This window comes from Anopheles gambiae, chromosome 2, assembly GCF_943734735.2.
Source record: "Anopheles gambiae chromosome 2, idAnoGambNW_F1_1, whole genome shotgun sequence".
Lineage (NCBI taxonomy): Eukaryota > Metazoa > Arthropoda > Insecta > Diptera > Culicidae > Anopheles > Anopheles gambiae.
Window position 1 is genome coordinate 110,671,612 of NC_064601.1, and position 17,247 is coordinate 110,688,858.

Genomic DNA, 17,247 nt, shown 5'->3' on the forward strand with positions numbered 1-17,247 from the left:
ATCCATTTATTTGAAATTAAAACAAAATGCTAAAAAAGCTTACAAAATAGTTATACCTTTCGTCCGTTTTTCTTCAAGTATCACGAATAACCTCTAAGCACAACTATCCATGACGTATTTGTTTTACGCACTTCCCCATGAAAGGGAACTGTTCAATCCACCCCGAAGGCCGGGTAAAAGATCACTGCACTCCAACCAAGTACCAGAATCGCGATGTATTTCCGTCCTCTCCATCCTGTCGATCATTCAGACGACAAATCAGCGTGTCCTCCTCATTAAATGTGATGCAAGCCGGCAAGCTTTATCAACGGGTCTGAGGCCCGGTTCAACGTCTTCTGTCGTCCAACAGGCTGCTATTTCAGTGGGCCTTATCCTTGACCCAGCTATTAATTTTATTAGTCACTAATCTTGTAAAGTGTCTTTTTTCGTGTTCTTTTATACCGGCCAGCGTTTGTTAAATGCGTCGTTGATGACGCTTATGCGTCATCGTAGGACGTTGCAGCGGTCAATCGCTGATAGGGATAGGGTTATTTTTTATTTGTTTCGTCTACGTCAGAAAATGGTTCCTAATTCTACAAAAATACCAATGTTCGATGACGACTGCAGTAGGGCGTTGATACGCTGGGCGTAGGGAAAAAGGGCCTCACGTACGATTTAGTGACGTACGTAATGGATCGAGGATCGATCACGTTGCCAAGAGAACAACAAAAAAAAAAACAGGAAACAGCGGACAACAGCGGGTCAATGGATGGCATTGGTTCGGGCCTGGCACGTACGATGATCGCGTGGCAGTCTTTGGCAACCTTCAAACATTTTCGGTGCAGAACCCCATTGCAGCGCCCGATAATTCTCTCTCTCTAATGCTGGCTTCCGTTCACTTCACACTCGTTGCGTTTGAAATTAGCGACGAGTGCGCAAACATTCACTCTCATTAATAAAAATTAATTCAACTGTGACGTTCGCTAATTAAAAAGGGTACTAAAAGCATTTACAGTAACAGTGATGGTGTGTTTTTTTCCTGAGAGGATCACAAAAACCACCACACAGTAAACTATTAAAACCAATGTAATTAAAATTCAATCGTAACCACTTACATACACACTCACATGCACTCACTTTGATCCCATTCGCCTTATCGTACGTCATCGGCGGAAAGGTTTTTTTTGTGCCGGGTTAACGGAGGAAGGTCTGGAAACTACAACTTCCATATATATTTACCAAACACCGACACGTACGATCCTGCTGCATTGGCGTGCGGTGTTGTTTTCCACTTCTGATATTTACAAAAACGAAGAAATTTCAATTTGTACCACTGATAGCGTGCGATAGTGGCGTTTGTCGGCCCATGCGGATGGGATGTACTTTTGTTTCCCCTCCTTTCCCATCGTTGGGTTTGTTTGCTCCCATTAGTTGGTAATTTGTTTTCACATTACTTTTTCCCGCGGCGTGCGGCATTTCTGAGAGTATAATTTATAACGCACGATTCGATAGGAACGGGTGATAAGCGGCTGTGAGAAGGGCTGATGTCATAATCCCATTAACGCAGTCACTCATCGGCAAGGGATCGTATTTCCTTGAGCCGGACGATTGGTGTGATTGATGGCGCACTTGCAATGGGTGATCGATGATCATGATCGTTTCCTCGCCAGACGTGTTGAAAGTCGTCTAGAAGGCTTTCTTCGCCATTTTGTTTCTCTCTCTCTCTGCGTTCTCTCTCTCTCTCTCTCCCTATCTCTCTCTCTCTCTCTCTCTCTCTCTCTCTCTCTGATCCAGGATGCACCTAGTGCCGTACTGAGGATTGGCGTCAAACAACTTCTTGGCGATACGTTAGTCCGGCATCGTTACTCATCCTCAGTTCGGAGGGCCCAAGACTGTTAGAAGACCACTGAACGAATCAGTATGCAATATATCTCATATTTGATGTGTTCTCGAAGACTTTAAAATCTTAGCAGAAAACTATTCTAGCACTATTCTCCTGCACTATGCGTCTTCGAATTTCAGAGCAGATGTTGTTGTCCCAAGTAACGACCATTCCAAGAGAGAGTCCATTTTAGAGTCCTGCAGCGAGCTAAGAAGAGAATAACTAGCGTAGTTCTTCCTGAAGGGACATACGCGTTGGGAGAACCGCTCATAGCATGGAGAGCAGACGTTCCCGGGTAGGATGTATTGTGCCCCTTTACTATATAGAAAGACTATTCAAGAATTTTATCTCTCGAAACCTCTTTTATTTCATCTTCATTTTATAAAATCTTATCTATGATATTATGAATTGGTAAAAAATGTCATCAAAACTCATCATAAGTACATAATATGGAACTCGAAAACAATGAATGCAATTTGTGAACATAAATATAAATAATTCATGACAAACAACTTTTCGCACGAATCTTTGAATAATCGATAACAAAAAACTGAAATTGAAGAGTGAATTTCGATGAAAGGCATTCGTGCTAGGGCCAAATATGTATCACAAATACTAAACAGCTCTTGATAGATTGTATGTGTAGATATTTAATGTTGAATCTGTTGGCCTGAGATGAATTCTAAATGAGAAGAATGAAAAATGAGATGACATCTAACAAAAGATAAAAGGAAAAGGTAAAAGGACGTAAAAAACAAATCACATTCCTTGTGCCCAAGACCCTCATATGCAGGAATGCAGGTTGTCGCACATCATAGAGAAGAATTGGGAGAAGGAATCCCAATCAATTAATCTGGTCCTTAATTCCCTGTTTGTTGGCCTTCATTTCAAATTTCTCCCGTATTAGTGAGGTATAATATAGTATACTACTGCCACAGTACTAGAAAGCTAAAAGTCTCTAAAAAACATAAGAAAATCCACACCTTGAAAAGAATCGACAACATAAGTTAACAATAATCGTATATTTATTTATTATCTCTACATTCTACCGCTTCTGTTTCATAGTTTGCATAGTTTGTTTTCGTTTTTTTCCTTTTACTTTGTTCCTATTGGCGAAAAACATAAGAAAAAATAATTCTTTCCCTCTTTCTCTCTTTCTCTCTCTCTTTCTCTCTTCACATTCCAACTAATGTCTTCCTGGTCTGATGGTTTAGTTGTTTAGGATTTGTGAAAAGAACAATAAAAATCTGTTCCCTTCTCAGTCGCCATTACACTAAGTAGCTCATTGTTCTCTCGTTTGCTGCTGCTACTGCTGCTGCTGCCCTCTGGCCGGAATTCATCCTACTTTTCACTCACTAATTCACACACATACACTGGAAGACTTCGCATACAAAATGTTTAACCATCCGGTCCATCAGGGCAGCGCTACTTCAGGATTTTATTCCAGGGAGACTGGTAAGTACACCAAACCCATAGGATCAATTGATTTGCACAAATTCGCTGTCTTGTTGAACTAAACACTTCGGGGTTTGAAAATGCATCACGGAGCTCTGCTGGCGCCTGCATACCAGTGGCAGTTATTCCAATAAATGCATTTCCTCTCGTTTTTCTTGCTTGTTTTTGCTTTTTGCGTGCCCTTTCTTCCAGCTTGAACTCATCTCCTGCTTCCAGTTCAGGTTTTGGCAAACTTTTGGCACATGTTTTGGTACACCGTGTTCTAACGTAAGATGTGTAATAAAAATATATGTATGTATGTATAACGCACGTGTACCAAGCCGCACTCAGAATCCGAAGTACATTACACAATCTGCCGGTATGTGAAAATGAAATAAGAAGGACGCACCTTCAACTCAAATTTAGACTATGTCACTGTGCTCCCCTTTAGTTTAGCGTCGCGTTCGTGATGACGGGCCGTGCCCAGTCGGGGAAGGTTGCCAGCTCGGGGTAAACGACGGCACCCCACGTCGGGAAGCTGGCCCAGATGACGAGCAGCGTGAATATCGACGGTCCGATGCCGGCCACCGCCATATCCTTGATCGCAATGTTGCCGACACCGGCGACGATCGCGTTCGGAGGCGTTCCTACTGGCATGTGGAAGGCAAAGCTGCACGACATAGCCGCCGGGAACATCAGATACAGGGGGTGAATTTCGATCGCAATCGCCTATAAGAAGGGTTTGTAAAGCAATTAGATGTAATGCTTGCATTAGGTATCAATCTTCTCAAACGTACCATTTCGGCGAGCACGGGCAGAATGACGTTACAGATGGCCACATTCGAGGTGAACTCCGTCAGTGTTTGCGCTGTCAGACACACCACGAACAGGAGCAGTAGAGGAGGAAGAGTCTTCAGTCCAGCGAGTGATTGACCGAGCAGGGCGGACATGCCCGATACGCGACCACCTTCAGCCAGGGCAAAGCCACCGCCGAGCAGGAAGATAAGACTCCACGGTACCTTCTGGTTGATGAACTTCCAGGTGATCAGTCCGGGCGTGGCTTCCGTTGGGAGACGTCCTGGAAGAGAGTTGAATGTTGAAAGATTAGTATGAATGTTTTGATAATGAAGTCTCTTGACATTGAAGCTCCCTCGCTACCTGGATTGCTGCGGCAGAACTTCAGACAGCGCCAGTTGGCAGGTATCATGAACAGCACGATCACAATGAACATCGCTGGCGTTGCATCTTTGATCTTGCTGTAATGATCCAACAAACAAACAAAAATATTCAAACGCGATCGTTCCCTAACGCTTTCTCTCTCTCTGTATCATAGCCTCACTTACACCGTATTAAGCACGTCAGCCCAACCGGTAATGAATCCTGGCTCGCGGGTAAAGAACAGCACCACGGCGACGATAAACAGAAAAGCGACACTCTTCTCGTGTGACGTCATCGGTCCGAGCTCCTTGTATCGTGTCTCGATGACACGCTTCGCCACCGCCTCACCCTCCGCACCAATGTCAGCTGCCTTCGCTTCGGGACTGTTGGGTCTGTGTTGGGCAATAATGCAAAAAAAAGACCAAAAATGTTCTTCTGTCAATCATCTTAATCGGAAACGGACGGGAAGTCACGTGCCAGCCCTACTCTACCTGAACATTCCCATGTACAGCCACTGCAGGTAAACCCAGGTGAGGAACGTGTACAGCAACATGCCCGGGACGTTGTAGAACATAAACTTCGGGAAATCGATACCGGGTGCGGTCGGGAAGCGACTTTCGTAAATACCCTTGAAGGTAAGGTTCACGCCGGACCCGACGATCGTTCCGCAGCCGCCAAGCGTGGACGCGTATGCAGCACCGAGGAAGTAGCAGAGGGTCGTCTTTGTTGGCCGCGGGGTGCTGAAAGGCAAAGGTTTACGTGAATTAGCACGTTTGGAATTGGTGCTGCGAGGAGCGATCGTTTGACAACTTACTCATCGTCCACCTTTTCCTTGCCGAGCATGCCCTCCTCTTCGCCCGTCTTCTTCCTGCGTTCGTACATCTGGCAAAGTCCTTGCTGGAATTTGGGAGTTTTTAAAGAATCTCAATTAATTTCAGCTTTTAATCATTTTGGGAGCACCTGGAAACGTACCGATTCTAGCTCCTCCAGCACGGCCTGCATAATTGGACACATCATGGCGACGGCAGCCGTGTTCGAAATCCACATCGACACGAACATCGTTACCACCGTAAGGCCAAAGTTGAGGCGCCGCTGGCTACAACCGATCACCGAGATCACCTTCAGCGCGACACGCTTGTGCAGATTACAGTACTCAACCGCAAGCGCAATGATGATACCACCGATAAACATCAGCATCGTTTCCTTCATGTACATCATACAGGTACGATCGGTTTCCAGTACACCGAGCACCGGGAACAGGACGATCGGTAACATCGACGTAACGGGCAGCGGTAACGCTTCCGTCACCCAGTACAGTGACATCGTCAGCACGACAAACATACACCGGTAGGCGGGCGTGGTGTCGATCAGGAACACGAGCGACGCAATCATCGGCGCAACGATGACTACCATCGAGCGCCAGTACGCACCGATGTACTTCATCGTCCGCCGGCAGCACCCGACACGTGGAGCCGCTACCGCTTCCCTACAAAGAAAAGCAGTAGAAAGTCAAGAATTAATCAATCGTCGATTGAGTTCAATTGGTTGCAGCTTTTGGTTGCTTACATCGCAACCGCCTCTTCCAGATCGCGTTCCTTCTGATCGGCCATCTTGCTGTTCGAGGGCCCACCTTAGCTGACCATATGATTTCACAAGACGGTGGCTCTGTGTTTGGAAGAAATGGGAAGGTAAAGAGTAATGGGGAAAGAGTTATTAATATTAACAACAATCATTAAGTTCTGCGTCCGAAAAACCAGCCCGGAATGCACTTTCTAAATGGTCGGAGGCCCGTTTTGTTCACGATGTACACACACACACGTCAATTATGGTAGAATCGTAATGACGGCCGTGTACAGGGCCCGCATTGCTGCACGATACCACATCGAAGGGCTTTTCGTTTCGGGGTTCGGGATCGTTTGCTGGCAGGACGTTGCCCTTTTTTTGAAGGGACTTGTTTTTGTTGCTGTGTCTGTTTTCTTTAAAAAAAATCCGTATCGCAAGAGCGTCCAGGTCGGTGGAAAGGTTATCGGTGCAGGGCAAATTTACATTCTTGCCGCAATTGCCGTGCGCAAGTTGGTAACGAAGGCAACAAAAACTGAGCGTCTTCAAGGTTGGATTGAAGTCGGTTTCCAGAGAACATTTAAATGTACTGTGTAAAAAAATATCTTGTTTTTTGAAGTATTCTACGATGACGTCTTTCTTAATGATGCTGTCGAACGGGAGGAATCTTTGCAGTGGGAGTAGCAACTGTCGACGATCATTGTTTATTACGCCATTTGCAACTGGCAAATGACTCAGCCGGCACAAGTGTTGAGCAGCTACTAGAACAAGTTCTAGCCCAGCATCGCAACGCAATTGACAACCCGAGCCGTACTTCGGTACACCCTGTCACATCTCATCGATCGATCGTGCATGAAGATCGCGGAAGTGTCTGCCATAGTAGTGGAACAACATTCTGGAAACTATTTTGACGTACTCGTTTCAAACGCATGAAGCCGTATCACAACATTTATTCGCCCCGGGACACACATTGGCACACGCTTTGCAAGTAGGTCCGGTTGTCGATAAGACCTTTCCGTCTTATCATTCCAACACTACTGTGCGGGGATTTAAAAAGGGCGTAAAGCCACAAGCGCGAGAGTTGCATGAACGCCTTCTCTATTTACTGGCTTTTTTGTGTTAAACCCTCGAGCCACCACATTGGATTCGACACTGAACTTGACCGTAAGCACATCTGTGCATGGGGTCTGAAAAACCAGTTTGGCATCAGTTTGACCAGTTGACAACACCGCAGCTCCAGGCGCGTCGCTTCGATTTGCATGGTAATGAAATCCACGCGCCCGCAATTCCCGCTCAAGAATCCCGTTCGGCACAGGTGGGAGTTGGCAAGATTGCCTTTTTTTCTTCGTTGCTCACAAGCGAAACGGGTTTCCCATGACGCGAAAGCGTTCAAAACTTCAGCAATGTGAACAGAAATCGAAAGTAAAGGCTTCCGGATTCGGCTTTTAGCGTGGAACAGTCCACACCTGGCACTATGCAGCGTTAACGCGCACGCGAGATAAAACTGTCCTCCGTTTTAAGGGACGTTTGCACGTTCGATACTTTGAAGTTTGACCTATGGGACCAAGGTACAGGCCGCTCTAATCACGGCATTATTTACAAGCTTGTAAGTAAAACGGCCGTACGGAATGGGAGTGCGTGCTCCACACGAAAACGATCCAGTCATTCCGGCCGTTCCCAAGACTGGGCTGATAAGGCTGGAACGCTATCAGCATTTTGCAGAGCGACATGAAAGACCCCCCTCAGCACTACACTGCGTAGTTGGTCCAGGAAGCATACTACTGACTGAAGCTGCGTATTTTGTTAGTGCTGGTATATTCTGCTCCACAATTTCAACACCTTCAAAGTCGCAATGTTTCGTCAAATCTTGGGCATGATGACATAAAGCTCAACGGGGTTCTCTGGAGGCTCGGTTTAGTCGGCTTTGTTTGGTTTTGTCTTAACCCCCAGTAAGACTGGATAAAGATTAACAAACAAACACACACACATACACACTGATAAAGAAGCGATTACTGTAGCGAACGTGTAAGAGCGGTGCTTAGTTGTGGAATTAGCACACCGCGCGTACTTTCAGCTTGTGTTTGATAAGACAAACCATACGGACAGTAAGCGCTATCTTCAAATCATGGTACAAAAATGCATCTTCTTTTTTGCAATAACTTTGCAAATCAGTGAATCAGTGATAAGTGTTATCTCGTGATTACGCGATGAGATGGACATTGCCCTTTTTTGCTGAGGTAGCGTAGGTGCATCTCTCCCAGGTGTCAAGTGTGGATCACCTGCGTCCAATTTGCGCACAAAATCGCGATCGCGCAACAGACATCTCGTTTTCATCACCAAACCTCAGGGTAGGCGTATTGTTCGAATGTTTGGCGTGCAATATAATACTCTAAAAATATTCATCCTTCTCATGACCATCAGGGCAAGGTCGGGGGGCCCTGCTATGCGCCACATCCCCCTGCACAGACCAAAACAACGGTAACGGAATGAAGCCAACGGGAGAGGTCGGTGTGGCGCTCGAACACTGCAAATTGACGTCAATTTTACTCCATCATCAGGGAGCAAAGCACCATCATCACCTTCTCGTATCTCCTCCCCGTCCCGAAAATCGATCCGCTCATGTTCGCGGCCTCGCATTGCCAATCGCCAAAGGTCACCTGAACGGCTTACGCAACGCAGAATTCGGTTTGGTCGTTTGTCAAAAATTCTTCCCGACCCGGTCGATCGACCGAACCTGGCACTGAACCGGTAACAACGCGCGACACAAGAGCGCCAGGATACAGGCGTCCTTGTAGCTCGGACTGTCGGACAACTGACATCTGGTACGGCAGGCCGCATTGAAGCACGCCGGCGTCTAATTTTAGGGTTGCCGGTTTCGGTTTGGATCGCGCGCGCACGGAAACTTATCTCACTCTCCCAATCCGTCTGCGCTGCGGACGGATGCGGAAGAGCAACACGCGTCAGCCGCAACTCATTCATTGCGCCATCGAGCTCTGCATGCTGGTGCCGCGCGTCAATAATCACGTGTGGAGATGAACCTCAGCTCTCGGCGTAGGCGTTGCGTCATTGCGCAAACTGGCGCAGTTGGATGAGTAAGTTCTGAGGGGTTTCATTTTCACCGATTTTTGTGCACTAACGCTTCAATATTGACCCGTAGACAAGCCCCGCGCATGGGATCAGTTGGTCGTGACAGTTTTTTTTTGTTGTTTTGCAATTACCGGCTCGACGCGACAGCAAACAAAGGCGTTCCTACTGACGACGATGGTGGATAATATTTCGCTTAGTTTGCGGCTTCAGCTTTCCAAACCGACTCCCGAGTCGGTCGGGCCGGATCGCTCAAGGTATGCGCATAAATCGAACGCATGGGCTACGTGATCGTGTGCATGTAGCAGAGTTACCGGGTACACTCCAGCCTTTTCGCAACGTCTTTGCGCGTCTGTGACGAATTGGTAATATAAACGAAGCGCAAGAGGAGCACGTGAACATGGAGAGTTTTTTTTTTAAATAAACAAAGAACAAACAGTAACGTTTTTCTTCTTCGTTTTTTTTTTGGTAAGACGCATTTGTAGAAGAAGGAACTAGAAACAACGGAACAAACAGCAGAAGAAGAAAAAAACAACCTTTTTCAAACAGGTTCTGCTGGAGCTGCATGTTTATGTAAAAAGACGCCAACGAGCGAACCAGACAACAAGTTGGTCTCTTGCGTTGGCTCAGGTATTCTGTTTGTGTGTGTGAATGTGTGTGTGTGTGTGTGTGTGTGTGAATGTGAGATAGTTCTTGCTTATCATGCTGCGCTATGTGTTTGAGCAGTTCCACCAACTATGCAATCGGCCCCTTCCAAACCATCGCGATAACAGACCTGGGGCTCCGAAAATCCGTAAGGGAACGCGCCACATGTGCCACCTTTGAATATTTGAACAGATGGGAATGGGACCTTTCTTTTTATTAGGGGCAAAGGCAATTGCATCGATCATACAATATGCGCACTGGAACGTTGTCTTTGATGTCCAGAATTATGGCATTTTTTTCTCTCTGCCTGTGAGTATAATAATTCACACTCAATTCACACTCCCGCCGAAAAGAAGACACTAAACACACAGCACAGAGAATCTGTCTGTCCAATGTCGCGCCTTCAAACAGGATCATCCAAAACCTTCGGCTCGAGTCTCGAGTGGCACCCCACTTAGAGTGTGCTAGCTCGGGTGTCGATATAAACGGTCAACAAAATCCAGTTTATTTGTGTTAAAATAGCAAAACAATGCTACGTACTGTGTCTGTACCGTGCAGAAGCACACACCCCTCTTTCTATCGCCATAAACCATCGCACCCCACAACGCATCGTCAATAAACTGTGTCCAGATTTCGACCCCAAAATGCACACCGCCCCACCACCCTTGCGATATAAATCGATCGCGTCTAATTATCGATGGCGCGAAATGTTCGTGACCGGGTCATCATCATCATCGTCATCATCGAAAAGCATACGGGCAGCCGTCTCGCACGGGCAGCGTCGTGCACGCAATAATTGAACCGTGCGGGAGTTACTTCCCGTGCTCTGGTAACGCTTACGTAACGCCGCTGCACACACACACACAGACACAGGCACACACACACTGAAAGGAAATCGGATTTTGCTGATGGCAACCCGCGCCAGCAGCAAACAACACTGATGAACTTTTCGCCACCTTGCCCCATGCGGGGTTCAAGAGATCAGTACCGATTCCGCCACGCTATCAAAAAGCTGGTACCAGTGTCCGGCTTTACGCCATGCCACGCTGATAACGAACTGCACTGCCGGGGTGTGTTCGTAGAGTTCGAAGTATTTCGAGAAGGGAACAGCGAAACAGTTCAATTTTGTTGGAACATTTCTGTGTTGATTCGTGGCGGTTGTTGCGGCGGCTCTTTGTTATGCCCCTAGCCTCCAGAACGCTTGTAGGCCAGTGCTGTTACATTGTCCCTTAAGCGTTACATTACGGGTTTAATCGGTTTTAATTGCCTTGCCACTGGCTGGAATGCGGTGCAGTGTGCGTCACATCAACGAACGTTCGTGAGGTTCATGTTTCTCAGAACAAACTCCAACATGATCTTGCTCAAATGATCGTCACAGCTGAGAGTGTTCTTTCGTTGCTGTTCCCACCTCCTTCGCCCTCGTTCTGTTCTCGCTCGTTCCAGACACTTCAGGGAACAAGTTTACTTTCTCTCCGTTTTCTCTATTTGTTTCCAGCATCTAGAGAAATGTTCGGTAAACCTCGATACAGGGTTTTCGAGCATTATATAGACATGTTCAGCGAGTTGTAGATTCGTTCAGGCATATAATAGACTCTTTCAGCGAGATATAGAATTGTTCGGATGTAGGTGTAGACATGTTCAGCGATTCTGTAGAGCTGTCATTTGTTTTGTTTACACACTGTGCCGCAGGGTTCAATTTTTCATTCTTAAAAGTCCTAAAAGTAGCTAATAATCATTCTCCAAGCTGTTTAATACATAAATTAGTTGAAAAAAGCATATTTTTTCGAAAACCGTTTGTTTACCTTCTGATGAGAATGATCCAACTTGCAGTCCAAGGGGTACGAAAGTGACAGCTCTACAGTATAACCGAACATGTCTACACCTACATCCGAACAATTCTATATCTCGCTGAAAGAGTCTATTATATGCTCGAACGAATCTACAACTCGCTGAACATGTCTATATAATGCTCGAAAACCCTGTAAGTCTCTGTTCTCGAGTCTAGAGCTGCACACATCTTTGCTCTGCGTGAGATCACATGCGGCTTTGAGGAGATCGACAGGGTCGGGCGAAGATATTTTTATCCTGCCTCATGGTGAAGCTATTTTTACCAATTCCTTCTAGTTTCCTCTCCATTCTCATCTCTCTGAGAATACCAAATGCACACACACACACAGACACACACGCACACACTCTATCACAAAACGCCCACCCCATTTCGAATGGTTAATGGATTAGATTCATGCTTCATCTGCATCACCGAAGGAAGATCGTTATGAATTAGCTCGAATGATTTTCTCTCTCTCTTGGCGCACTGTGTAACGAAGCAGAGCACTGTAACGCCTTAGCGACACATTTCATTTTTCCACATAAAACACCGTAATAAACACATACACAGAAAATGGAACACATTGAGGGATGAAAAACCCTCTGCTGCACGTGTGTGCGCCATATGTAAATTCCAACCGTCATCCAGCGAACAAACGAATCCGCTACTCCCAACCAAGAGACATGCACATTTGTCTCCTCAGACCGCATAATAACACAGAGTTCTGCTTCTGCCTTTCCGACACCTCTACATTGCTGCAACGCATTGCACCTTTACACGACACAACCCGCTGCAACGGTGGCAGTTTTGCTTCAAGCATGCACCCCCTTACCGAAGTTTCGCGCCGCTGCACACAGAGGCACACACACACTCGCACACGGGCACACACACGGACGGACGGACGGGACCGGGCAGAGCGACCGCACCGCCGATGCGTTCAAATCGGAATGAGCCGAGATCGAACTGGCCCGCGTGGTCGTACCATGGGGTGAATTACCAAGGCTTTCGGCTAGGCAAGGAGAGCGAGAGAGAGCGGAGGCTTATGGCACGCGCCCGACAAACGTCCGATAAGGGGGTCGATTCGGGAGAGAGTGTGAGTTGTATATCATTGCCGGCCATAACCGGCTTACCGGATCGAGCAGTGAGAAGAGAGCGAGAGAGAAAGAGAGAGATATAGAGAAAGAGAGACAGAGAGAGAGAGAGAGAGAGAGAGAGAGAGAGAGAGAGAGAGAAGGAGAGAAATAGGAGTTAAAAAGAAGAATGTATTTAATTTTTGATTTTGTGATGTTGTTTGATGTTCTAATGCATCTCCAACTTCTAATGCTCTTAGCGCAAATTTAAAATTTTATATACTTTTTTATATACTAGCAAACTTTATATTTCGCTTGGTATTTTATACGTTTAGAGAGGTTTGAGTTTTTAAGAAATATTTTCTTCAGTTAGATTTGGTAAAGTTGACTCTTTTTTATCGCTTTGCTACGCGTACATTGTTTTCACATCATTCTTTCGCATCCTATCGTGTCCTAATCTTTATTCAATCTCTCTTTCTCTCTCTATTTCTATATCTATCTATATATCTTTCTCTTTTTCTTGCCATTTTCTCTTAAGTCCCTTCTCACTTTCTCTCTCTATCTCTCTTTTGCTTTATTTCTCTATTTATCTATATCTGATTATCTTTCTCACTTTATCTCATATTTCACTATATCTACCACTTTCTCCCTTATGGTATTTCACTTCCGCTTTCTCCATATTGCTTTTTTCTATCTCTTTCTTTACATTCATATCTTCCCATTTCTCTTGATCTTCATGTTTCTTCTTCTTTCACTTTTTTATGTCTCTCTTTCTTACTCTTTCCCTGTCATTCTCTATCTTTCTCTCAAATTTACTCTTTAGCTCCTTTCTTTTTCCATTGCTCTCTTTTTAATTTTTATTCCCTCTCGCTTTCTCAATCCGCATATCAAACAACGTTTTGCAAGGAACGTAAGATTCATAGGGTGAACTCTACTCTCATCAACTTGTGAGCTACGAGCGTACTTAGCTCATTTTTAGCGTACGGAGTTACAATGAGCACGCGGAGCTACAGAAGCTCGCAGAGCTATATCGATGATGTGGAGCTCCATGGAGTGATGGGGAGCACCCCACGGGCCTCCTCATAGATGATTACGCACTGTACAATTGATACTAGCATGTACATCTGTTTCAAGGCATTTTACGTGATATAAAAAGTAAAAAGTGAACGATTTATTTTTTATAATAAATAATCGAAATTAAATTAGAAACGAGCAATTGAGAGCATTATTCACTAAAATAAAACTCTTGTTCGCTCTACTTGTGCTGTAATAATCCATATCCGACGATTACGCTAGCTAGGTAGTCGTGATAGGTTCACTGGAACGCACCCACGGTTCCAACCCGATTCCGACCAGGCTGCGATTCCGGTTCCATGGAATCCAGAATCATCCATAATCATTCGGAACCATCAGAACTATCGGAATGGTCAACATCAGCAGCTTCGGAATAGTCTGGAACCAGTACCAGGAGTGTTGTCTGTATACCCATCCCTACTGAATAGCCGTTTGGTTGCATTTTTTTTAATGGTGCCCGCTCACTATGCTCCAGCATTGGAACGATGGCTTTCGCGTGTAAGGTGAAAAGTGATGTTGAAAGCTTAACATATTATAAGTCAACTTGTTTGTTTTTTCTTGCAAAAATATTATTTGCTACAATTTTAATTCCACAACTATTATTATGTACTTCATGTTCCAATTGGATTAGTTTTTGTAATGTTTAAAGTTTTTTTTAAATATCATGTTTAAAATCGATTTTCAAAAGTATTTTCAAAAAAATAAAAAAAAAACAACTAACCAGAACCAACACCCCCAAAAACCATGCCATCATTGCACCATTCATGATTGCGCGGGTATGATGAAAGCGATTGAAAACGACACGAAATTCAAACACGCTACATCGCCCGACGCGACTGATGCAATTGCCGGTCTTTTGTGTGAAGCTGTTAGTGCCGTTTGTTCTTGTTTAATTTCAGGGTTTCAAGGTTTATTCCAGTTCCCATTTTCCGAGTGTTTTTCCCCTTTTTTAAATATATTTCTTACATGTAGGTATGTAGCTTAATGTTTAGTGTTATAAAATGATGAAATTCGTTCAAGATATTGTAATATTGTGCAATCATCAATGAGTGAATGAAAAATGATGCTTTATGCTGGAAAACTTACCCAAAATAATGCTTGTATCTGCAGAATGGCCTTATCACCGATCACACACCACCCCCTCTTCCTTCTACCACAAACAGGGGCCGGAATGGTAACAACAAAAAACCCACCCCGTCGTTTCCGTGTTTAATAGCCTCACTTCAAATTACCATCCAGGTAGCGCCACACTACGCAACTGTGGAGCCTCTTTCTTCTCCGGGCGAGCAAATTGTCCACACTTAACGACCAATACACTCGACTGTCGGGGTAAAACTGACCCAGCCGCGCTCCCATGGATCTGCCGCCAGCGGCCTAACGGTACGGAACCCCGGCCCCATACAGTAGCAGAGTAGTGTATGTTCCGCCCTTGTTCCCTTGAAGTTGGTGCACCGCAGCAACCCGTGGCATACCACACCAACCAGAACTGTTGCATGCAGCGCTAATGATAATTCCATACATTTTGATATGTTGCGACGACCTTTCTGGAGGGAGATGGGGATGGATGGGTGCCTTTTGCTCCCCCGTTCCCGTTGGGGTGGCATGGGAGGGGATAGTTTTTTATGTGGTTCGTTTATGCGGATCCCCATTCAGCAGGGATGAATAATGGTTACAAACCCACTCACACCCCTTCTTTCTCATACTCTCACCCCTCACTTCTTTCCTCTGGCTGGATGATGGTTTGATTGATAGGGAACACACACACCTCATCAGAGTTCTTTCTGCGCTGGAGAGCGCTTCGGAATGAGGAACTGAACCACCGGCCCAATGCTGACTTGTGGCGTGCTATCGGTGGCTAGCCATCAAAAATGGAATAGAGAGAAAGAATAAGTCACACACACCAAAATTGTGGTGTCACAATCGTAAATATTGATTGATTCATTGTGTCAGGTTGGTTCCTTCCTGTAGGCTTTACGTCCCCCCTTCCCCATCTAAAGGACATCATTTGTCTTTCTATTTTTATACTTTCACATTTTCCGGTAAAATCTACACAGTCCAAGAAGCGAAATAGAATAGGCTGAGTTAACGGTGTGGGTCAGTCGTGATGGGGTCGGGGTAGCCACGGAGGCCACTACACGGGGTCCACCATTATACTATCCTTTGCGTGACACGCGGATGTCCTAAATTATTAACTTCCCCATTGCTGTTGCTGCTGGTGATGTTGTTACTGGCATGAAAATAATTACGAATGTCTTCACGATCGATTTTCGACTCCGATGGCAGGGCTCACGAGAAACATTTGGAACGTTTCGCAGCCTTCCTGTCCTTCTCCACCATCAGCTAGGGAAGGCAGTGGGGAAAAAAATCGAACAACTTTGACCTTTAAAATGTGAAGCGTTTTTTCCCGCTTTCTGCGCTTTCTTACAGGATTACTTAACACAGCACATTAAAGCTTGTTGTTGGAAAGGATTTTTACATCCGAGCTACGAAAGGCACCGTAATAGGATACGTTGTTTAAAAACGTTGTCACACTCACTCACTTAACGGCGCGCGCGACGAGCGCCCGCATATCCGTACGCAACGGGTTGCAAATCCCCTTCGCAGGGACATGATGATGTTCATGTTGGTGTAATTAATTGAATAAATTCTAACCCCTAATTGCATTCGCGCCGCGTACCCGGGCGTTTTGATGGGTTTGCGAATTGTTTTGGGATTTTACATTAACACCGACACATGCTGAGCTGGCTGGCTGGCCGGCAAGACAAATTTCGTATAAAAGATGTTCCGACACCCAACAATGGCATCAGTCATCTGTCAGCTTTCCAATCCGGCAACACAGCATCTTACCAGCCACAGCTGCAGCTTCGTCTTAGTCACATATTTAACCTCAGCAAACCAACCAGTAACCAACAGAATACAATGGCTTCGTTCAAAGTGCTCGGTAGCTTGATTGTCGTCCTGCTGGTCGTTCTCGCCCTGAGCGGTCACGCCGAGGCCGGCTACCGGAAACCACCCTTCAACGGTAGCATCTTCGGCAAGCGCAACGGTAACTCTGTGGGTAAGTGTGTACAGTCGCTACGGTCTATTACATTCTAACAAGTGCATCCTTTTCTAATCGAACTGTGTACAGACTACGAGGGAAATGCGAAGGTCCTGTCCACCATGTGTGAGATTGCGGCCGAAGCCTGCCAGAGCTGGTTTACGCAAGAGCAGAAGTAAAGCAAAGCTCCTACCTTCGCAGAGACAGACCGGACAGAGACCGCTCGCGCAACGATTTGATGTGCTTCTACGACTACTTGCAACATAAGCTACAGCTACAGCGGATTTTGGATTTGAACACACGTGGTTTTGCGTACGAGGACCAAGAACAAGTTTGAAAACACAAAAAAAAATATAAAAAAACTGTTTGTGCCACGTGTGCAGAGCAGGGCTGCGAGAAGGCCTTGGTTTCATGTAAACGTTCTATTCCGGAATAAAATGTTTTAGTGCTACCTAATCAGTAAAACGTGCTTCAGTAACACTGAGAATTAAGC

General features: G+C 45.6%; 2 protein-coding genes and 1 long non-coding RNA gene across 6 annotated transcripts; 2 read left to right on the forward strand and 1 right to left on the reverse strand.

Moving 5' to 3' along the window:
- Positions 1-2,868: 2,868 nt before the first annotated feature.
- On the reverse strand, positions 2,869-15,046 carry LOC1270048 (protein I'm not dead yet). Of its 4 annotated transcripts, XM_061647782.1 has the most exons (10): positions 11,721-12,658; positions 10,583-11,261; positions 6,020-6,118; positions 5,426-5,939; positions 5,268-5,350; positions 4,945-5,193; positions 4,639-4,845; positions 4,454-4,551; positions 4,093-4,373; positions 2,869-4,024 (listed from the first exon to the last, which is right to left on the reverse strand). In XM_061647782.1, the coding sequence occupies exons 3-10, from the start codon at positions 6,061-6,063 to the stop codon at positions 3,743-3,745; spliced, it is 1,758 nt and encodes a 585-aa protein (XP_061503766.1). In that variant the 5' UTR covers positions 6,064-6,118; positions 10,583-11,261; positions 11,721-12,658; the 3' UTR covers positions 2,869-3,742. The 4 variants fall into 4 exon arrangements, with proteins under 4 accessions (XP_061503766.1, XP_061503765.1, XP_308709.5 ...); XM_061647781.1 differs by lacking the exons at positions 10,583-11,261; positions 11,721-12,658 and adding an exon at positions 14,801-15,046; XM_308709.5 differs by lacking the exon at positions 10,583-11,261 and having other exon boundaries at positions 12,403-12,660.
- Positions 9,023-9,539, forward strand: LOC133391739 (uncharacterized). The gene is made up of 2 exons (XR_009765192.1): positions 9,023-9,105; positions 9,171-9,539. It is a non-coding gene; the product is annotated as an uncharacterized LOC133391739 (long non-coding RNA).
- A 1,454-nt stretch (positions 15,047-16,500) lies between the features above and the next one.
- On the forward strand, positions 16,501-17,245 carry LOC1270047 (neuropeptide SIFamide). Its single transcript, XM_308708.4, has 2 exons — positions 16,501-16,772; positions 16,845-17,245. Exons 1-2 carry the CDS (start codon positions 16,634-16,636, stop codon positions 16,931-16,933), a joined length of 228 nt encoding a protein of 75 aa, XP_308708.4. The 5' UTR covers positions 16,501-16,633; the 3' UTR covers positions 16,934-17,245.
- The last annotated feature ends 2 nt before the right edge of the window (positions 17,246-17,247 follow it).